Source organism: Mytilus galloprovincialis, chromosome 1 (assembly GCF_965363235.1).
Source record: "Mytilus galloprovincialis chromosome 1, xbMytGall1.hap1.1, whole genome shotgun sequence".
Lineage (NCBI taxonomy): Eukaryota > Metazoa > Mollusca > Bivalvia > Mytilida > Mytilidae > Mytilus > Mytilus galloprovincialis.
Genome location: NC_134838.1, coordinates 123479830 through 123503932, shown reverse-complemented (window position 1 = coordinate 123503932; position 24103 = coordinate 123479830). Strand labels below are relative to the sequence as shown.

The 24103-nt window shown below is 30.6% G+C and overlaps 1 protein-coding gene across 6 annotated transcripts in view; it reads right to left on the bottom strand.

The window, feature by feature from the left end:
- LOC143056756 (protein phosphatase EYA1-like) overlaps positions 1-24103 on the bottom strand; it is a 113873-nt gene that overhangs the window by 5455 nt on the left and 84315 nt on the right. For 5 of the 6 annotated variants that reach the window (XM_076229929.1, XM_076229907.1, XM_076229913.1 and 2 more), the window contains 7 exons: positions 20724-20774; positions 11030-11095; positions 10586-10737; positions 5769-5858; positions 3782-3840; positions 1209-1363; positions 414-528 (listed from right to left, as the gene is read on the bottom strand). In XM_076229929.1, the coding sequence (XP_076086044.1) occupies positions 414-528; positions 1209-1363; positions 3782-3840; positions 5769-5858; positions 10586-10737; positions 11030-11095; positions 20724-20774 (688 nt within the window). The remainder of the gene's footprint in view (positions 1-413; positions 529-1208; positions 1364-3781; positions 3841-5768; positions 5859-10585; positions 10738-11029; positions 11096-20723; positions 20775-24103) is intronic. The other variant, XM_076229944.1, reaches the window with a different exon arrangement.

Sequence of the window (24103 nt, the reverse complement as noted above, 5' to 3'; positions counted from 1 at the left end):
TAAGCTATGACAAAAAAAAACATAGAATGCATGTTCAGTCTGAAGTTATCATAGGTCAGCACTTTCATATTAGAACCAGTCATGTTTTAAACTTTGAACAGCCAGAGGTGGATCCAGGGGTGGGTGTAGAGGCCTGGGCCCCACCCCCCTTTTTCGTTTGAAAAATTTGGTTGATTATATAGGGAATCACTGAAGCATGACTGGAGCCCCCCCCCCCCCCCCCCCCCATTAGGTCAGTCAGCGGGCCCCCCCTTATGAAAAGTTCTGGATCTGCCACTGACAGCAGTCCATAATCAATTCAATAATATTGTCACACAGTTTTCTGCTGATTCAACCTTAAATTCACAATCACTGAAAATATTCAATGTTCCAAACATGAATATACAAACTGAAGACATTTGTGATGTTCCTACCTTGAATTTATAATCTGTAAGCATTTTAATGCTAGTGTGAGCCAGTTGTCAGTTAAGGTTTCAATATCTTGCCGTACTTGTAACCAATTGTCTCGTTTCTGTTGACCAATTAAACCTGTAAAACAAAACATCCATTATTACATCTTCTGATTGCTTATACATTTTACTTAAATATTTGGATGTTTTGTAAACATGAGTGTGGCATAACTTATATCTATAAAATTGAGAAAGGAAATGGGGAATATTCATTACCAGTATTATTAAATTGGGGGAAGGATTTTATTTCAAACAATAGCAAATTAAATTCTTTCTATATACAAGAGAGGGAAAGGTTTTGGATTATTGTAATGAAAAAAAAAGCTTTAAAAAAGTCTATAAAAAATGATAGTTGATAATACTGATCTTTCAACCTTTTATAAAAGTTACAGGATGAGTGCCACATATGGAGCAGGATCTGTTTACCCTAAGATCACCCCCGGTTTTTGTTGAAGTTCCTGTAGCTTAGTATTCATATTTCTACATTGTGTTTTTTTTGTACTATTGTTTGTCAGTTGGTCTTTTTCTTTTTGAGCCATGGCGTTGTCAGTTTATTTTTGATTTTTGAGTTTGAATGTCCTTCTGGTATCTTTAGCCCCTCTTTTACAGAATTTCAATTTTTGACAAGTTTTCAAGACTGAATCATTTAATGTTTAAAGCAACTTGGAATTGGAATAAGTACAGGCTAGGTGTATTAATTAGAATCCCAGTTCTTAGATTAGAATGATGTAGATTCCAACAGATAACATTATTATTTACCTCCCACATTATTTCTGTAGCTATTATATATCTCCTTGATCCTTCTATATCTAAAAGCTAATTTCCTCATCCAATCTACACCTCCCCTCATCCCAGCTAATACATTAGGGTTTGTGGCTGCTGCATGGAAACCATCTACTGCAAAATTGTATCCACTAAAAAATACAAAATAAAAGAGAATTGTTACATTGTTTCTATTGCAAAACTGTACAAATGAAAAAGTATGTTTCTTTGACTTGTGCATACCGCACTAGTATGACTGAAAAATCAGAATGATAATCATTAGTGAAGTTGTATGAAGCATATTGACAGGAACTGTAGCACAATATTGATGATAATGGGCCTCTGGTTATTATAGGGAAATAAAGAATAGGACTGTGGAGTGGCATTTTGTTTCATTAACTGTCTGAAAGGTATTACATAATAAAATAACTTTGCAAAAAGTGTGCACATGTCCAGCTCTAAAGCCATTTAAAACAGTTATGTCTAAGGAAGTGCACAAAGAGTTAAATGTCTCTTTAATTATAAAATATTTGGACACTTAATTACTCTTAAACATTTTCTTAACCAGTTTATTTCTGATTCTACTGTAAACAATGATAATAAACCTGTTTGAATTCACATCTTAAAAGTTTTACATTAATGAAGCCTTCAATCAAATCAAAAGAAAAAAAAATTACACCTTCATCTGTTTTCAAGATTATTTTAATGTTCTTTTTTTCCTGAAATGTCATAAAATTTTAAAAATTAAAGAACAGGTTGAAGTTTTCTAAGCATTATTATGAGTTTAGTATGGACACCTGCCTATGTTGATGATATAATCCATCTCAAACCCAACTTATAAAACAAGATATATTGGAATGAAAGATCCTTATCTCTCTAAAGTTAACCTCTCAAAGTAGTGTTATCAACTTCAAAGAGGAAACTTTTTATGTTTTCTGAAATGTTTTTATCAAAAAGTGTGAAAGAATTAATCATGTTGATTTGGTTAATCAAGCTAAGGAGGGTCATCATGATTTGTAACGATTTATAGCTCAATAAATTTTAACTGGAACCTGACATGTCAAGAAATTACTTTATTCTTATCAAAATTTACATGATGCATAATTTTAGCTGCATCTGCACCTTAAAAACTGGTGATCAAAAGGAATTCCAGAAAACTAAGTCACAATCAAAGACATTCTTCCTCTTTTGTCTTCCAGAAAAAAATTGAAGTCCTTTTTCAGTTTCAAATCTTCCTTTGTTACTAAAAATCGTGAACAAATAGTTCGTACAAGGTTAGAGAAAAAATTGCATACCCAAAATAAACAGGCATAACAAAATCTCCGCTTTATAGGCTTTAAAAATAAAGGTTTGTCGTCAAGATGTAAACTCATTTTATGTATGACATTGTTAAAAATTGTGTTATAATAATCATTTGAAAATAATACATTGACCATTCATACAAGTGAATACTAATAAATAGGTTACAAAAGTGTGATCGTCAGTTTTAAACATTGATTTAACCCTGGAATCTCTTAAGCTTTATCATATTTAAATCCATAGATTCAAATCATCACCCTGATAAAAAAAAACAAAGATAAAAACATCCCAAGAGGCAAATAAAGTTCAGAAGAAAATAATTGTGACAGTTCGCCTCTTATTTTAGTATTTAGACAATTATAAATGGAATAAAAACCCACTTTTTTAAATATCACCCAACAATTTATGGCTTTCTAATGATCTAAATTGGTATTAAAATTTAATGAATTATGGTTTATTGGTCCATAAATGATAACTCATAAATAAAAGTAAACTTTACAATTGTAAAAATATTCTGCGGATCACCTGACCGTGACTTAGTAGAACTGATGGGTATATGAATCTATCACTTATTCAAATGTATACAATAGGATTCTCTCTGGCATTTCCCATTTAATTCATGTTGTCATGTCAAAAAATTCATCATCTTCGTAATCTATTAATCTATCCAATAACCACAAATAGAAAATGATTTATACGGTAGCGTATCCCATCGAGCCAAACAGACATTTATTGGTATATGATAAACTGATGTCACCAGCATAGAATTATCCATGACAAAAATCAACAGTGTCTTAACAACATGCAAAATACCAAGCATTTTGAGAAAATTTGTTTTGTTTTTATTTGACACAAGTCTATCTTTGTCATGTAAGTCTATGAATTATAAATGTCAATATGTAGGGATAAAATTGGTTTTGACAAAGTCATTCTTTTTTTTATACAGTACATGTATTTGATATTGGGTTTAATTTTCTAAATTTCTTAGAAACCTATCTCTCATATTTTTATAGCCCTATCCCCCACTTATCACAGAAGACTACAATATCCCATACTTACTGTTAAAATTATTTTTTTTACCTGGTTTAATTAATTTGACCATAAAACAAAATTAATTAACTGTAACTTTCTGATTGGATAACAAAAACAATGATTTGGTCAAAGCTCAGGACCCTCCTTTTTCCCTAGTGCTATGGTCCCCACTATTCCCACCCTCTTTCTGTCCATGTTTCCAGTTTGACTTCTAAATCCTAATGTTGACCTGAATTTACCTCAAATCTTGTCCATTGTCATCAGATGACACATCGTCAATGTGGACTTGGTCGCATTCCTGTCAATAGACAAAATAATCAGTCAACCAACAAATAATTATATATTTGACACAGTAAAACATTTTTACTCCTTAAATTCTTTGTTAAAGTGACGATTTTATGTGCTTTAAAGTCCATATATTTTGTGACGGCATAGCGCTGACATTATTGTTTAGAGATGACATTGACAGACTCTTTTCAAATAGCAATCTTTCTCTGAATGTGTTTTTTCTATAAATTAATTGAAACTGTTTTTTAAAATATATTACAAATATACTCTATAAAGTTTTAGTTCCACAGGAAATGAAATAAATTCTCAAATAAAAATTAATTGCTTGAGTACATGACAGTATTTCTAAAGTTACTCTGTAATTTCATCAATAAATGAAGAAGAAAATATCATAAAATATATAACATTTTTTTTCTTTCACTATAGTCTTTCACGATATCTAAAGGGAAAATCAATTCTAACTTCAGGGTTCTAATAAAAAAAAAAAAACATCTTTTTTTAAATAATGATTTGTAGAACAAATTAATATTTCCTATTCTTATTTGTAACCAGTTTTGTCGTAAAAGATTTGAAATCAGAATAAATTTCCATTTAATTCTACGAATATGACAAGCTTAGGGGTAAATGTTATATTTTTCTCTTTAAGGGAGAATCTGCTCATCCTAATTTCCTCCATACGTTTGGACCTGTAACAATATTTCCTGTACTGACAAAAGACGGAGAATTCCATGGAGCAATTATCTTGGTTAATGTTTACACTTTGTCATTATGACATTACCTAAGGCGAGATTTGCCATAGAATGGAAGGAGGAATTCATTTACATTTTAAGTACGGAACACATTCTAAATATGATAAGCGCCTAAATCAATTACTTTGATGTGAATTTAAATCTTCTCCCTTTTGTGCGGAGTGTCACTAACGCAGACAGTAAAAACATTTCAATATCATTTTTTACAATTTTATTTTTTGGGGGTATTTTCTATTAAACATATGGAGAGTAAATTTGATGGAGAACTATCAGAGCTTAATAGAAAGGTTTCCACTCTTTAGGTTTACCTAAAAATGGAGCAATTCATTAAAACTCAATTATCAGAAATTTGGTTTATTGATAATGTGCATCAGATGGCATATCCCTACAATTTAATAAAATTGCTAATATTTTTATGTAATTCTATAGTTTATCATAAATAATCTAGATATATGAGCTGTTTATTTATTTACAAGCTCTCATGGTTTTTTTCACCAAAGAAATGAAATTGACCATTTAAGAGCTATAGAAACAAAGTAAGAGATTCAACATATATACTTGGCCTAACAGATGTTTTAAAGCATCAATCTTGGCCTGATCATCTACAGGTTTCTAAGTAATCTTAAACATTATAGATATGTTCATCGTAGAAATGAAGTAAAAGTATAAAATTAATTCCAAATAAGCCACTGATTCAATCATTGTACATGGACTTGGGCATATGTTCCCCAAAGGGATTTCAGAAATATTAATTAATTTCTAGATATTTATCAAATATGTCACTGGAAGTGTTCACTATTCCCAAGACAGGGGGTCCATCAATAGGTCAGCTTTATTTCAAATGTTAAGTAGCTAGTCTGTAAAATACCAAATAAAATCAGAAGGGATTTCAGCCATCAGTACTAATCACTTAATTCCAATACTTTACATTGGCACCTATACTGAGCATGTAAACAACTTTCTGACCTGCATTTTTTACTTTTTAAATCAGGAACTGAGAGTCTTCTAATAGTTTAAAGTGCATTAGGATCAAGTTGAATAACCATAAACAAGTTTACGAAAAACAACTCCACATACCAATATCTAGCCATAAATGTCTGTTGTAAATGTTAGACCATATAAAGAAATGATCAAATGTGTACTAGCGTGTTTTTAAGCACTCTATAAATATGATTATAAGATCACGTACCTCTAAATCATTAAAAAATAAATGAGTATCTGCTAAATTAAATATCATTTCCTCCATCCGTAATCCTAACTGTACTGTTTGTTGGGGATCCTGAAACAAAAAAATCAACTCTTAAAATTTTTGTGGCCAAAAATCAATTTTCTAATATGTAAAAACACATACATGTAATAAACTTCTCATAACTAATTGTAGACTTAGTAAACATAACATCTAGGTTATTTGAACTCTTGTGGATAATTGTCTCATTGGCAATCATATCACATCCCCTTATCGTTAAATAAAAAGGGTCTTACAAATATGTACAAATATAAAAGGGATTTTTCTATCTCTTCGTTAGTCCTTGGTCTCCTGCAAGTTTATATCAACATATTGGCAGATAAAAATTTCAAACAATATTCTAATTGAAGACACAAAGGAGAAAAAAAATTGAATGAAATGCTGTGCTTAGAATTTTTTAATATTTTGTTTATATTTTTTTTGACAGCTATTTCACTTTATTTTCCCAATATGTCTCTAATTCAGAATTGGCTACTTTTTCAGCTTTATCAAATTTGTAATAATTGAGTTAATTCTAAACAAACAAGTGTCATAAAGTTCTAAGCGCCACACCACTGTAATGTTTCATATAGTACCATGTCTCTACTCAATAACAACAGCTTTAGCTATTATATTTGAAGGGGCTATTCAAATGCTCTTTTCTTTACTGAGAACACTCTTGTCTTGGGGATAAGAAGACATCGTGTGGCGCTCCTTCAGTCGTTGAGTATGACACTAACAATGTCCTAAGAGGCTACATTATCAATATAATTACTAACTGACAGATTTTAATCAATTGTCAATTATTTCAAAACCTAACTTAATTAGTGAAGGCCAATATTTTTGGACTGTTGTTGTTTATAGTTTATAGCATTTTTGGACTGTTGTTGTTTATAGTTTATAGCATAAGCTCTTTTAGCAAGATGAACTGCAATATATGGATATGTATTTATTTAATTTTGATGGATAGACTAAGTAGTTACAATATCACCCAGTATATCAAAAGGGATATAGGAATTTTCTGTTTAGTTTCATCTTTTGATTTAAATAAATCCAAGATAGCTCTTTGCTCTTTCTTTAGTTTTTGCCATAGTTTTTGCCATATCTAAATTAAACAATAAAATCTTTTTTTTGAATAAGGACATAAGTAAAATCTTACAATTTTGTCTTGATTAAATATTAGTGATAACATCAAAAATACATAAATAACATACAGGAGATGAATTTATATAAGTTTCAAAACTTTTTTCCTGAATCACATATTTGAACCACATGTAAAATTGTAATACTTTATTATTGTAATTTTTTATTCATAAATACTGTTTGAACTTAACCAAAATATAGAAATATTTTTTATCTTTTTTAAATATAATTTATCATAAAAAAAAATCACTTTAGATTTCTGGTATAAATTGTTGATTTGATACATTTGTTTTTCCTAGATGCTAAACATCCCACCTTTCAGAGATAAAAATCCTATCCCTTGGCTTTATAAGAATATATTCTGTAGTGCAAGTTTTGTTTTTATACCAATGAAGATACAATTATAAAAATAATTTATAATTTTTAAAGTTAAATTTTAAATAATTTACGGAGAACAGCCATGTAATAGAAACTGACTCTTTAATTACATGAATTCGGAGCTTTTAAACGTAATTTGATATTGTTCAATGACATAACATAATAATGGCACTGAATTGGTTAAATACTTTGAACAATTTATATTTACACAATATAATTAGACCAATTAATGAAAATCTTTTATTCCCCAAAACTTTGATGATAGACTATCAATAAATTAACATCATTTAAACTGATGAAAGTTTATGATAAAATTTTATCATTTATTCTATAAAAGATTTTCTAGGTAATTATTTTTATTGGTGATAATTCTGGCGGACTGGTCTGCCATTTACCAACTATACAATCCATTTGTGGTTTTGACAATCTGGTTGCTAATTGGTGGACATGTTGTTAACGAAATCTAAAGAGAATTGCAATTTCTGTCAATTTAACAAATAAGTGTCTTTCCATAGAGCCATAAACAGAAATTACCGGAGATTTCTGTATGTGAACAAGATGCTATAATTAGATTTTGTACTAAATTTCTGAAAGCTTTCTATCATAGATACAACACTATTTATCTAAAACAAGCAGACAACAAACTTGATAAAAGCGATTAGTACAAGAAATAATTCTGTAATATTTGATTAGAAAATTCTTTTTTTTTACCACATTGACATAATTGAGCTAATCAAAAAGAGAAATACTATTTAAACGTTTTCTGTTAAAATCATGACTAATAAAAATGTGGCATAGCTTGTTAAATAAAATTAGAAAAATATATAAAATGGTACCAATTATACTCCAGTTTTTGACATATTTATTGGTTGTAAATGTTTCATGCTGAATCCTAAAAATTAAATATTTATTCAATTTAAATACATAACTCATATTTTGGACCACATTCTCTTTTCCACATAAGGATTAATTCAATTTAAGTCATGACACTTTAGAATGATGGAAATGTTGTATGGCATTCCTTAGTTCATTTAATGTTTATATCTATCAGTGGTCAATTAAGATGATTAGTGATATCTCATGATACTTATCATCAATTTGATTTCTAACATATTTTTATATTGATATTGATTATTATAGCAATTGTGGACTTTATAAATCTTCCAAACTTTGAGAACCACTGCTCTTTAACCCAAGACATAATTTCAATGTAAATTTTTTGATTCTGAGTTTCATCACACATCTACAGTTACCGGTACTGATTAGGGTCCAGTAGGGTCTGAAAACCGAATCTAGAATATTGTAAAAAGAAGGCAAACTGGTACCCATTGAAACTGATCTAACTACTGAAGTAACCAACAAAACAGTTGACCAGATCTATCAGATCATGCTAACTTTGTTTACATTCATACTCTTTGATTGTTGTTCCTCCTCTCTCAGAAAACTTTCAACACCCAATAATATTTATAATTCCTTAACTATCTATCATAACATCAATAGTCACATCAAGATTAGCATGTGATAAGGTGAGAATTGTGAAAATTAACTGAAGAGTTCTACAAAGGGAGATAAGAACATAGAACAGCTGCTGGTTGTCACAAATAATATACAAACAATCTGTAGATAAAACCTTGTTTGTTTTTCCTCAGGAACAAAATTTGTAATTATGACAGATGGCGAAAAGAAAATATTACAATCTTGTACTGAATATTGTTTTTAATCAAGAGTTGTGTCTGTCTTCCATCAAAACGTAAATCTCATGTGGTGATCTACCACCAAACTTATAACTCAAATTATAATATGAGACAAAAAGATCAGAACTGAAGGTGTACATATTTAGCATAATGTTCTGAAAGCTACATGGCGGGGGAAAAACGTAAAAACCTCTGCTGAAGTTAAAAATTCAGTATGTCACAAATATTGTATTGAGGTTACAAGGAACTGACTACCAGTACCAGCAATTTCAGATCACATAGAGATTTTTGAATTTTAGTTTTTCTCATGTGATGGAAAATGAAGACCTGACATATCTACACTTTAACTGACTCTAAATTGCACTTATAATAAAAATTATCATAGTCCATTATAATAAAGGGAAATAATTACAGACTTTTCAAAAGTTGGTAAATTCTCACTGACAAGTAAATAATGTCATAAAAAAAATGTCCTTCCTTCAAAATGTGTAAACAACAAATCCATGAATTATAATTTGCAGCAGATCTTTACGATAATGGCCTTATTCAAATACATTAACTTTGAAGCAATACAGAATAGTAGGAATCAAAAACAGAAAGCATTAAAAGTAACGACAAATACATCAAAGGTTCCAGGCATGAACGCCAGACAATAGCAGAGATTAAAAAAGCAAATAAACAGTAAAGGTAACAACCTGTAATCGACAATTATTATGGAGATTGAGGTACAAAAACTCTCATGGGTACTGTGTTATTTTCAACAATCGTAGGAAACGGCACTTGTTTAAATATTGAAAGTCATTAAGTGATTACCGTAATATTGACAAACATTTTCTCTGCCCATTATTGCCCGAAGGATCAAGCGTAATTTGTTAATATATTTGAGTCATACCTTTTTGCTCTATTTTGTTTATGAATTAGAATAAAAGAATGATCATTTTGATCTGGAAATCCATAATTATTGTCCTATTTGATTAAAAAAAATCTATAATTGTAAAAATACTAATTCAAGGTCTTTTATACAGAACAAAAACTAGAACTCCTATCTAAATGAAGCATATTTAAACATTAGAATGTTTTATGATGTTTCTAACTATAGCAAACACTTTGGAGAAGGAAGGACGGGTGAGTATATCAATTAAATAATATAAACAAAAGCCTTCAGATACATCTCTTTTACAACAGTTACATTCACAATGCAAGGCACATCATATACTTATAAAATAATAATCAATTAGGTGTTTTAGTTTAGACCGATTGAAGATCGATTCAAAGTATTCACATTAGCCCTTAAACCAATCTAAAGTGAACCCATCTAACTTAAATCGATCTTAATGTCCTAGTGAGAACAGGGTCTAAGCAACATGAACCCCACCAAAAACTGGGGGTGATCTCAGGTGCTCGGGAAGGGTAAGCAGATCCTGCTCCATATGTGACACTCGTCATCGTTGCTCATGTTATTATAAACCCAGTAAATAGTCCAATTCCGTAGATCAAATTTGTGAAAAGGGAACAGGATTGTAGCAACAAATTTGTTGGGAACAAGAACATTAAGTATTTACTCACCTTTCCATATCGTTGTGCATACACTCCTGTGAGTAATGAATGAAATATAATAATTGTCTCATCTAAATCCCACACAAATACACGTTCTAAATCAGACTCGGGTCCAGGTGAGGGGTTTGTTCTTCTGCCGGCTCGACTTCCACTTCTTCTCTCTGTAATACAAAATATTCTAAATAAGATGCTATTCAAAAACTTCTACATAAAACTTTATCTCAACGAAATGCTCATTCAATGACTTCAGTTTGAATGTTAACATTTACATAAAAGTGAAAGGACACAAAAAAGATTTTTTTTTACATTTTTTAAATTTCTTGAACAATACTCTGATGTTTGAATGCATGTAAATAAATCTAAAGGTAATAAAGTTTATATATTATGGTTGTTAATATTGTTATAGAGTGTCTACTTGTTCTATTAGTATTTTCTAATTGAGTGTCTACTTACTTGTGCTATTAGTAGATGATAATGGAGGTGATGGACTTGGGATCTGTGAAGAATAAGGTGCTTCAGCTGAAAAAGACAACACAAAATAAGAATATAAGAAAACTAGATGTGTCAAAGCAACACAAATGGCCCTGTCCCAGAAAGATGAAAAACCTGCAATTTCAATACCACATGAGGACACAAACATGATGGTAGTCTCACATATCAAAAATCAGTTCAAAATCTGGAGGGGTATGAAAAAAAATGTTCCTTCATCCAAGCATATCTTGGATGTGCAGGATGAAGGTCATTCTTAGAATATGAGCCTGAGGCTCGAAAGTAATGAATTAGCTTTACTTCTCTATGAGGGGTGAAGCTTACATATAATATCTCTGTTTAAAGAAACAAACTATATAACCACCTATAGCTGGCCAGTGACCTTGACCCTAGTATATAAGCACCTGTTCCATAATAACTTGTCATAATTTAAAGCAAGTTTGTGTCGACCAAATATAAAACCCAGTGGAAAAGGGTGGGTCTGACTGATAATCCCTAGGGTGGGAATTAATTACTTTCGAGCCTCAGGCTCATATTCTAAGAATGACCTTCATCCTGCACATCCAAGATATGCTTGGATGAAGGAACATTCTTATTCATATTTCGCCTTCGGTCTCAAGTAATGAATTAGCTTGTTTAAAGTGTAGACACAAACTAAAAACAATTTTTATATAAATGCCAACATTTAATAAAGGATAAAAATCACAAGATCATCCAGTAACTACAACTGAAGAAAAGTGTTTTAGTACTGATATTATTTACTTTCCTGTTATAGAACTTGTAAAAAGTTTTACCATATGTCCAGACAAAACTGTTGCCATAATGTCCTTAATAGAACATCCTGAAGCTAAATGCACTTATGAAGAGGTTCCTCCAAATGAGTTAACCTTAAAACCTCGGATAAAATTAGAACTCTCTCTAACTATCTAAACTTTACGAAAAGACTTAGATGAATTCTCTCACCTATTTTGTACACAAAACATGATAAATCATTGTCTTAATCAACACAAAGTTTTGGTTTATCAAAACCTTTGATCACCTCATTTAAGGTAAACTAACTAACAGATCTAGTATTTTTCAAAAACTCATGTATATGAAAAAATAAAGTGCCATGTCTCTGAATGAAAGACATAGAATGTAAATCTACAGCTGATAAAGATAGTACTTCAAGGCAGATGTAGTCAAGGCAAATAAAGACACAAGTATAAAAGACAGTTTCAATGTTAAATACTCCAATGAATATTAAGAACTTAAAAAAGATAGCGCTAAATTCATCTCCCAAGTGAAAGAGTATCTAACTCTTCAATTGCAGATTCAGGTTTAAGCAACCTTCCACAAATACATGTAGTAAACAAACAAATTCAGTAAAATCTATTTCTTAAAGGATAAAGTCTGTTTCAACATAGACCAAGAAAAATTCACATTAAACATGCTGAATATGAAAAGCTTGTGTTTTACAAAAATTTCAATAATCCGTGACTAACATCCTTTTTAGATGGTGATAAGGAATTGGTTCTCTAATTGAACACACCAAATAATGAAATTTCTCAAAAAAATATTGATAATGCTTGATTATAGATGCATGGTCTCCAAGATGAAGTGTAAATATATTTTACAAATGATTCTGAAATCTCCTGTTTATATTAAAGTGATTTCTGAGTATAATACACACGTTTTTACCCTACTGCACAATCAACCCTTCAGGTGTTGGTTCACTTTAATTTTTTACAATATACAGTTAAATTAAGTCTCTTCCTGACGGAAAGACATTATCTTCAGTATGTAACATTGTTACTAATTTTTATGCTTAACAGTTTAACTGGCAAATAAATTAAAATTGGTCTTAGCAAAGAAAACCAACTCTGAGCAAGCCAAAAAGGATAATCAAAAGAGCCTTCTGAACTTTATCACTAATAATTTTCTTTATAAATATCCCCAACAATGAAAAAGATGGGAAAATATAAGGTCATAATTCTGATCATGAAAATAAAAACATCTCTGAAAGGAGCTTGTTGGTCAAAAGACAACGAAGTAATTATCTACAGATTGAAAATGAAAACGTAATAACAACAAAACAAATATATCTTCTTTCAATTGACATCCTTTTGAATCTGTAAATTTTTTAGACATATGATAAGCATCAAAAATTTTCTTACCAGGAATATAAAGAGCTGTGATAAAAATGTTCTTTCTTGAACACCAAGCCCAAATAATGAAATATTTGTAGTAAGCATGTTAAGTGACAAAGAGGTTACACCTCCTATTGCATAATAAAAGCTACTGAAATTGTATCTTCTGATTGTATAACTCTCTGTGACTAAAACTTTTTCTCCAGAAGAATATTATAGCCAACAATACTATGAAATCTATATGAAATGAGTGCATACTCTTAAAGAAGCTCCGTCTACCAACAGAAACATTTTCTTCAAATTTGGATCCCAAATCCTTATGTCAGAGGAATCTGGTACAACCCAAAAACTTATTTGGATGGGTCTATAAATCAAATTTTTAATTTCTGATTTTAAATTGTTAAAAAATTTCACCTATTGATGATAATAAACACTGTAACAACTATACAGTGTTTCAACATTATTTCTCGCCATGTTTCTGCAATGTAACATTCCCATGCATGCCACAGATACTGCATTAAAAGCATTCATCACAAGACCAATAAATGATGTAAAACATCTATAATACCGTTACACAATTCTATTTAAAAAGAATTTCCCAAGGGAGATAATTTTACCATTTCTCATCTGTCAGAAAAAACTTAAATAGCTCAGTATCAATAATGAGACAAAGGAAAACAATGTGCTTCCAAGGAATGAGTACCAACTTCTCAAAATTTTTCTGAAGCACAGCTTATCAAGCATTTGCACCACTTCTTCTGTATTCACAATACAATCATCTAAACTCTGATCCATAATAAAATAATCATCAATGTATAAACTATAGCATGTATATACTTCAAGTGACATTATTTCATAAATACATAGACAGGTTTTAAAACCTTAGTAAAAACTCTTGATGCAGAAGCCAATCCAAAACAAAAAAAACATAAATATCATATCAATGTCTTTTCCACATAAATCAGGAAATTGTGATATAAACATAAATGATACTTAAATATGCATCTGTGAGATCTATAGATGTTAGCTCTATCTATATATATATATAGATAATTATTCTAAAGAATTACATCTAAACAAAAGATAAATGGTCCTGCTCCAAATGCTGATAAGCCACAAACTTAGTTTGTTTTAATTTTTCAAATAGATACAGGCCTTGAAGACCAATCTTTCTTAGGAACCAAGAAAATATAGGAAATAAACTGATTTTCCATTGATCGATCAACCTTTTAAATAGCTCTCTTAGCTATCAATTTTTGGACTTCTGAAATTAATTCATCCTTATGAAAGGTGAAATGTATTTAATTCAAAAAGGATAAACCTTGTGGTACATCATTAAAAATAATTTTATAACCATTTCTTAATAAATCTAATATCAATAGATCATTAGTAACATTTTCCAAATCATAATATTTAAGTTATCTACTGTATATATAGCAACTGGTTGAGAAATGTGACCTCTTTGAGATTCTCTGTTCCCTTTTTGGAAACGTCTCCCTCTCAATGAAGGGAATTGCCTACTACATGTAGTATAGTCGCCCTGTTGACCAACAGAGCCTCTGCAGTTAAAAAACTGATATTGCCTTTCCCATAACAGCTGGTAGTAAATTAATTGCTAGACCTGGAACCTCTTCCAAGGAATCTATAATTTGCTAAGAATCTTTGTATAAACACTAAGTTTGCTTTTTGCAATCATAACTAGAAATGTGATAAAGCAACTATCACAACAGAATTACAAATAAGTTTTATCATCTAAATATTTCTGAGCATCTCCTATGGGTTTAACCAGAAAACCATGGTAAAACAAACAAATATAATTTTACAATAAAATCCTTGTATTATCAAGATCCAATGGCTCATTCCTACAACAAGAAATAGCAAACTCAACAATAGGGGTGATGATCAACCCCTTAATAAAGTATCTCTGGGTTTCCTGCATCTTTGAAACCACAGAGTGGGCCTGTCTAGGCATTGCCATTTCGATTTTTTAATTATCCTAGACACACTAGGATTGTCACAGTTCTCAGTGTGATAGTATTTCCTCTAAGAACTTTATATATTCCTGATTTTATCAAAATCATGATTAAACTGTTCAACAAACAGGATGAGATAATGGACCATTAATCTCACTAAAAGAAGCCTTAAAGGCTTCTGAAAACCTTAATGCAGGATCAAAAGACCTTAATGCAGGATCAAAAGACGTATCAAATTCAACTCCGGCTGGACTATGATATCAGCCATGGCACATACTCGAAAAGGAGGTACATACACCGTATCAATTCAGTAGATAAGATCAAAATTTAGAACTAAATCTTCATTAAAGTAAGCCTCTAATGGCAAAAATTCAAATATAGCAGCAGGTTTCTCTACAAACTCTGCTAGAGTTGAAGGCAGTGAAACTGTCTCAAACCTCATGATTCATACAGGTTCTTTAATACATTAATAATAAATAGTAAATGTATCAATATACATGCCTATCTAAATCTCAACAGCACTTTCGTTAGAAACAATCACAAATCAAGTAGATTTTGAAGTTATACAAGTAACACTAGATTTTAAAACTTACTTTTTACAGGTTCTGTTGCTTTGTCAATTATTTCCAATTGCCATGCCATTATGATCTATTATAAAACTACTAGGTTTTATAACTGTTTAAGAAGAGGATTTATTCAAAATACCTCTTGTATTCCTATTAAATTTATCATCTTTAATTTCTAAAACATTCCAGAGGTGATGAAAATCATAACCATCACCCTTGTAAGTGTAAACATCATTCTAAACATCTTGCAAAAACAATACATTTGCATAAACAAATTCAGCCATTGTAATACAAAAATGTGTACCTGTGCAGGTAAAACACGTGTAAATTGTGAAAAGTACTCACGACCTTCAGATGAATAGAAATACTTTTAAATATCTACCTGTTTAACAAACACGAGTATGAATTAAGTAACAAATGTGCTATTAGGCAAAAACTTAATGAATATATAAAATTGTCATACATCGTAGACAATAAAATATTTAATTAATTTCCATGAACACTTGTCATACATCGTAGACAAGAAATTTTTAAATTCATTTCCATCAACAATTGTCATACATCGTAGACAATTGAGGAATTATTATTTGTAAATAACAAAATAACATTAGAACTTGTCGTACATCGTAGACAAGTTAATGTAACTTTAATAACTTTCTGCCAAATTTAAGATAAAAATAAAATAACTAAAAAGAACTTATGTGAAGTGTTCACTTCAACCCTCTAGAAAAATAATGACAAGTTATTATGGAACAGGTGCTTATATACTAGGGTCAAGGTCACTGGCCAGCTATAGGTGGTTATATAGTTTGTTTCTTTAAACAGAGATATTATATGTAAGCTTCACCCCTCATAGAGAAGTAAAGCTAATTCATTACTTGAGACCGAAGGCGAAATATGAATAAGAATCTGTATCACTATGATTTTCAATAATTTATCAAAGTCCAAAGCCTGTAATTCATCATGGTTAACTCACATATCAAAAATCAGCCCAATATCTAAAGGCGTTTAGAAAAAAGTCTGTATACCTGTGATTTTCAACAATTTCTCAAAGTCCAAAGTCTGTAATTTTGGCAAAAATTAGTGGAGTGGAACAAAACTTAAACTTTATCTGTAACTCATCATGGTTAACTCACATACCAAAAATCAGCCCAGTATTTGAAGGCTTTTAGAAAAAAACTCTGTTTAATGGTTTGTTGCGGAATGACAGAATGACGGAATAACAGAATTACAGAATATCGGAATTAGGGAATTTCGGACAAGGGTAAAACTATATGGCACCAACAATTTTGTTGCGGGGCCATAAAAAGAAAGTATGGATACTGAAGTTTACCTGAAAAGAGAACAATCTATAATTTTTCAGTATCAGCTAGTGAAAAGAAAAATGGTAAAAAAATGTAAATACATGTACAAGTTTTGAGTTTTAATGAAACTTCACAAAGATATGGACATAAATGTATTGAATTGAAAAGAAAAATTCCAAAAATGTGAATGAATATAATGAGGTATAATGAAAAGTTCCAAAAAAATGTGAATATTGAATTGAGCATGAATGACTCTTTTAACTAAAACTCATGTCCCCCTTTTTGTAAGCAAAAAAAAAAATTTTTGTTTTGATGTAAAAAAAAAACCAAAACCAACCAAATAAACTAACTCAAATAAGAAAATAATGTGTAATATATTAGAATGGTATTTGTCCTCTGTTTGCTATAATTTTACATATTTGAGTTATAGAAGTTTTTATCTGTGAGCCAATGATATGAGATTTATTTTGTATCTTGTATTTAGGTCTGTTTCAATGACCCACTGACATGGCAGTATTATATTTCTGCTGTTTAAGAAAAAGAACAACTTGATTTACCTTACATCCGATGCCAGGAAAAGAAACTGCAAGTCTCAGGAATTTTTGAAAAGATCATTTTAGTGAAATCTTAAAATGGAACTATTAATTGTATTGACATCTTCCAGAAAATTGCCTTAAAAATTAAAGTTTCAAGGCTTCAGTATCAATAACATAACATGTAGTATTCTAAATTGTTTTCTAGTAAATTTACAGGTTTCTATTATAAAAGTGCAGTATCAATTTCATTTCAAACGTTATGTGAGTTTAATGACAAACAAACAACAAACACAAAAAAATATTTAAATAGGGAACTAACTAGCACTAATATCAATTCAAAGGAAATAGCTGTACTTATTTCTTAATTTTTTTTTTACTCTCAACAAAAGTCGGTAAATATTTAAAAATAAGTTTATATGATAAAAGTGTGTGAACAAGTTGACATATTTGTATTGTGGAAATTTAAGCATAATAACGTCTCTAGGACAAAACACTACTGTATTTCACATAGACTTTTATTCATCATAAAAGGATAATAAAAAACAAAAACAACTTTTTTTCCATGCAGACATGTTTCAACCATAAAAGAATAAAATTAAACACATCTAAAATAAGCACAAATACAATTAAGGAATGACTGTAATATTTTTTCTGTCTATGAAGAAATAACATAAAAAATGTGGTGCACACTGAATAACGTGCGTAGCGGGTTATTTAACAGTGTGCACCACATTTTTTATGTTATTTCGAATAGACAGAAAAAATATTACAGTCATTTCTTATAATTTAATTCTAAATTCCATTATAAACCGTAGAAAATCATGAAAAAACGTTGATGACGTCACGGTCGCATGACTAAATTATGTCTATGGGCTCATAACAAATTAACGTCAGCCAATCAGAAGACGCGTTACATCCAAAATTAAGTTATTGATATTTAATCAAATAAAAACATAGTATGTATGCTTTTTTATGCTTTTACATTTTCCCCGCTGATACACATAATTAATATGGCTTCTACTAAAGAAAGCTCAGAGTCAATGTGTTTATAGACCACTTATGTCAGTACATCTTTCCTATATTGCCTAATGGTATCTAATCCTCTGACAGTATCACAAAATGACCCCAAAACAAATTTGCCTTAATATTTCATACATGAACTTTGTGCAAGGTTTTAAGGCACACAACTACTTCAGAGTAAGTCACAATATATTCAAGTCCTACCAGAATTGAAATAACAAAGAAAAGGGACATTAAAGCATTAGGGGTAATAATATAGAGATTGTTAGATCTATAGTCGTGTGCCAGTCAAAAACTGAAATAGGCAAAAAACTGTTACATTGTTATATGGTAAATGGAATGCATTGCCATTTTTCATAATAAGCTAAATTATAAGATGGTATCTCATATAACATATTGCATATCATGTAAAAACATTAGTTTTTTTGGAGGCACAGTATAGTTTAATGAAAAATGACTGTATAGAGGAAACACTTTGTTTTAAGCCTGATAACCAAAACAATATTCCAAGAAAACAAGAGACCTAAACTCTAACTGTATCTACGGACAGACATATCATCAGTATACATGTGTAGCATATTATATACACAGCTAACTATTGCCATTTCAATAGCTAAAACACCCAAACATTATGAGCTGTCTGTACTCAGAATTTATTTCAATATATTTTATTCAAGAAAGACATTTTTGAACAAAAAAGCTTTTAAGAGACTAAAATGTGAGAATTTATTTACACAATTTTTGCATTATTCACAGAGTCCTGACAAGGAAAACTAATTTCCATCCGTTCACCATGACATGAAGCTGGTTCTTTATTCACAGTGTGACATTTTTTTAAAGCATACCTTTTTGGTATTGATTTTATAATCATTTAAAATGATATCATCCAGGCCAATTCTACGACTATATTTTAGTGATTAATTATATATGTACATTTTCCTCTTTATCTTAAGACAGCTACTAAGACACAAAACTAATTACTTCATCGGCATATTTCACATTTCAAAATACTTTAAAGATTAAAGAATTAAAAGCCATTAAAACAAATGAATTGACATTTTGTCTGCTATGTGTACCGGTAATACTTAAAGGCCACTTCCATAAAGCATCCAAAACAAACTTCAGCCAGGCAACTTGCATGCAAGATTCATTAAAGCATCTTGATTTTCTCTTGCTCATGCTATATCTGACTAAGTCCACTGTTATAACCAGGTTTTAATATGTTAAAATAACCTCTTAGCTCTAAACATTCACCAATCATTCACATTGATAGTTCTTTAAATTCATGTGCTAATTCACCCTTGTCCACATATTATTACAAATTTCAGTTAATTAGGATACTTCTAAGGAAAGGTTTTAGTTTATTTTGGTACTTCTCATGCAAGGTTCAGTTTATTACAGTACTTCTAAGGCAAGGTTCAGTTTATTACAGTACTTCTAAGGCAAGGCTCATTTTATTACAGTACTTCTAAGGCAAGGTTCAGTTTATTACAGTACTTCTAAGGCAAGGTTCAGTTTATCATGATACTTCTGAGGCAAGGTTCAGTTTATCACGATACTTGTGAGGCAAGGTTCATATTATAAGGTTCTTCTACAGCAAGGCTAAGTTATAATAGTACTTCTATGGAAAGATTCAGTTAATAACCGTACTTGTAAGGCAAATTTTAGTTTATTAGGATACCTCTACAGCAAGGTTCAGTTTATTACGGTACTTCTAAGGCAATTCAGTTTATCACATAACTTTTAAGGCATGGTTCAGTTTATTACATTTTTTCTTGGACAATGTTCAGTTTATTACAGTACTTCTTGGGCAAGGTTCAGTTTATTACATAGCTTCTTCGGGCAAGGTTCAGTTTATCATGGTACTTCTAGGCTAGAATCAATTTATTACAGTACTTCTAAGGCAGGGATCAGTTTATTATTGTAATTCTAAGGCAAGATTCAAATTTTTACAGTACTTCAACAGCAAGGTTTAGTTTATCACAATACTGAGTGCAATAACAGCGCCAGGGGAATCCAAGGAAGGAAACGTTTATAAACAACCAATCTCTTTAGTAGTAGGATATGTAGCTCAGCACATTAAATAAAGTAGCTATTAGGGGTTGGGGATAAAACAGGTTTATAACTTACTTGTGTCAACAGGTCTTTGACCATTTGGTATATTTGGTATATTTCTTACTACTAAAATTGAAATTTTATGTCATTAAAACACATGCATTATATCCAAACAGTTCAATACACAAATATTTAAAACATACTTTTATCTACATTTGAAAATGCTTATCTATGTTCAAATCAATCGAAATCAGCCAATATTTTCATTTCTCCACTTGATCTAAGGAAGTAAGATTTTAGTATTGATTACTTTACTGTGGTTTTATTTGAGACCTCAAGGACAATTCCACATAGTTATATTGCAGATTTGTATGTATGAGGGTGTAGGATGGAAAATCAAGTTAATGATGCAAACAAATTTTCTAAAAGAAGAAAAACGTTACTTTAAAAAAATTCTCCGTTCAACCATTTTTAATTAAAGACAAGGAAATGCAGAGCCATAAGTGGTGTTGGATCTGTAAATTTATGTCACCGTAAAAGTTTCAATAAAAACTGTTTTAAGCCATTAATTCACTATAGAGACATTGTCAGAATATTGGGCATGAAATTTATGTTTGGAAAGCGGACAAAAAGATTTATCATGTGAAAGAATCGAACATCTACGGTGGATACACAAACATAAACAACACGGTCGAATCAGTCAACCAGAGTTTGTTATTGGGCTACATTTTTGCATGTGAAAACTATACAGTCAGCTATAAATAATGAACGGTGTATACAACTAGACAATACAGGAGAATTAAAGGTTTCTCGTCAACAATAATTCATTTAAATTCTGGCAAAATCAACTATTAATGCTAAGTAAATTGAAGGAGAAAATTATTTATTAAGTTTAGGCCATTCATTGAATGAACATGAACAAAACAGTGACAATCACAAGTCAAAACAAATCATTCAGTGATTATTGTTATTATCATAACCAAATATCAACGTAAGAGTTCAATTGACTTTTCTATTGCAGAAAATCTATACTATGTATACTTTGACCTATAATGGTTTACTTTTATAAATTGTGACTTGGATTGAGAGTTGACTCATTCGAACTCGTACCACATCTTCTTATATCTATGTGAAATAGATAATTAAAGTGCAAAGACCAGAGAACTACTTCCAATTTAAAATTTCATTACAAGGGTTCAACCAGATAAAGGACAATTATCACAAGCAATAATGGACCACTAGGGGAATTAACATCACATATAAACTAACGGACCAATTGCACTAGGAAATCACAAAAACCTTAAAGGACCACCTACCTATAGATATTGACATCACACAAAGGAACAGAACATCACATATAGGAAACTTGTTGACATAAGTGATGATCACATATATACTAGTGGACCACTTACAATAAGCAGCTTGACATATGCTCTAATATATCTCTTAACTAAAACTCATGTAAAATCCCTTATACACAATAACTTTCTCATACACCAGACCACTGGACATATACATAAGATCTCCCTTATACAAGACCACTGGACATATACATAAGATCTCCCTTAAACAAAACCACTGGTCATATACATAAGATCTCCCTTACACAAGACCACTGGACATGTACATAAGATCTCCCTTACACAAGACCACTGGTCATATACATAAGATCTCCCTTACACAAGACCACTGGTCATATACATAAGATCTCCCTTACACAAGACCACTGGACATATACATAAGATCTCCCTTACACAAGACCACTGGACATATACATAAGATCTCCCTTACACAAGACCACTGATCATATACATAAGATCTCCCTTACACATGACTACTGGTCATATACATAAGATCTCCCTTACACAAGACCACTGGACATATACATAAGATCTCCCTTACACAAGACCACTGGACATATACATAAAATCTCCCTTACACAAGACCACTGGACATGTACATAAGATCTCCCTTACACCAGACCACTGGACATGTACATAAGATCTCCCTTACGCAAGACCACTGGACATGTACATAAGATCTCCCTTACACAAAACCACTGGACATATACATAAGATCTCCCTTACACAAAACCACTGGACATATACATAAGATCTCCCTTACACAAGACCACTGGACATATACATAAGATCTCCCTTACACAAGACCACTGGACATATACATAAGATCTCCCTTACACAAGACCACTGGACATATACATAAGATCTCCCTTACACAAGTCAAAGTTAATATCATGTATACAAGCTATAAATCTGAGGACATTTATTCACTGATCTTTCAACCTGCCAAGTCAATGAAACAAAATATATAAAAAATATAAATACTTTAAAATCTCACGAAAATAGAAGCAGACACCATATTTAAAACACACTTCAGATTTAGAGTAGAAGAAAATGAAAGGCCGTTAAAATACCCAAGGCAACAAAAAGACAATTTTTATAAAGAAGATAATTATAATTTAAGATACAGTAACTTATCAAAACACTTTATCACTTATCTCAAATATTTAAATGAAATTTATTTCGTCTATTTTTTTCAAAGCTTTTAAAAATAGAACAGAATAATTCGTGCCAGCTACAGAATATGCCATCGATCAAATTGACATCCACCTATAGAAAACTGGCGATTACACATACATAGCTATTATTAAAATCCTGTCGTTTCTAATTCATTGTTAGTGTAATTGTCAAAGCCTGTGTCAGTCTTTACAAGCAGTAGAAGCTTCAGTTAAATGACCAAGATCTAACAGTCTAGCATTGTAACTAAGGATGTTATGTAAAATAACAGTGTATAACAGACAAATATTAATAAAAACAGTTTTGCAATTACAAAAACAATATTTATTAACATACAATGCCTTAAAGGGTAGTATTTTCATCAGACTTGGCTGAAAAGCCAGTACCTAATAATTTTATTTAAATAAAGTTGATATACTGCTTTTTTTTTTAAATTATTTTTTAAATTATTTTTGAAATAAAAAACAAAATACTGATCCAATTTCCTTTCACACTTATTTTTACAAACCATTTCTTCCAAATGGAATTGAAAAAAGTCAATTTTTTTTGTAATGACTCTTTGGTCTGAAAATTTCAAAAACAACTCAAGATTTATTATTTTCTTTTCAATGCTAACGTTATTTGTAAAACAAAGACTGAAATTATGCCAGATATTGTTATTTTATTTTATACTGTACCAAGAATTTTATATAGGTGATCCATACAGAAGAATACTACCAAGACATGTGATCCATAACTAACACTATCAAAATTAAGGGCCACATAATCCAGACTTTCATTAAAATAAGGTGCTATATAAGCCATAAACAGGTTCTCCAAAGACAAAACTACCTCTAAAGAAAGAATTCTACAAAAACCTTTGCTGTACTAAAGGGTCATTTCAAAAGTATATTTTTTGTTAATACAAGCTCTTTAGGC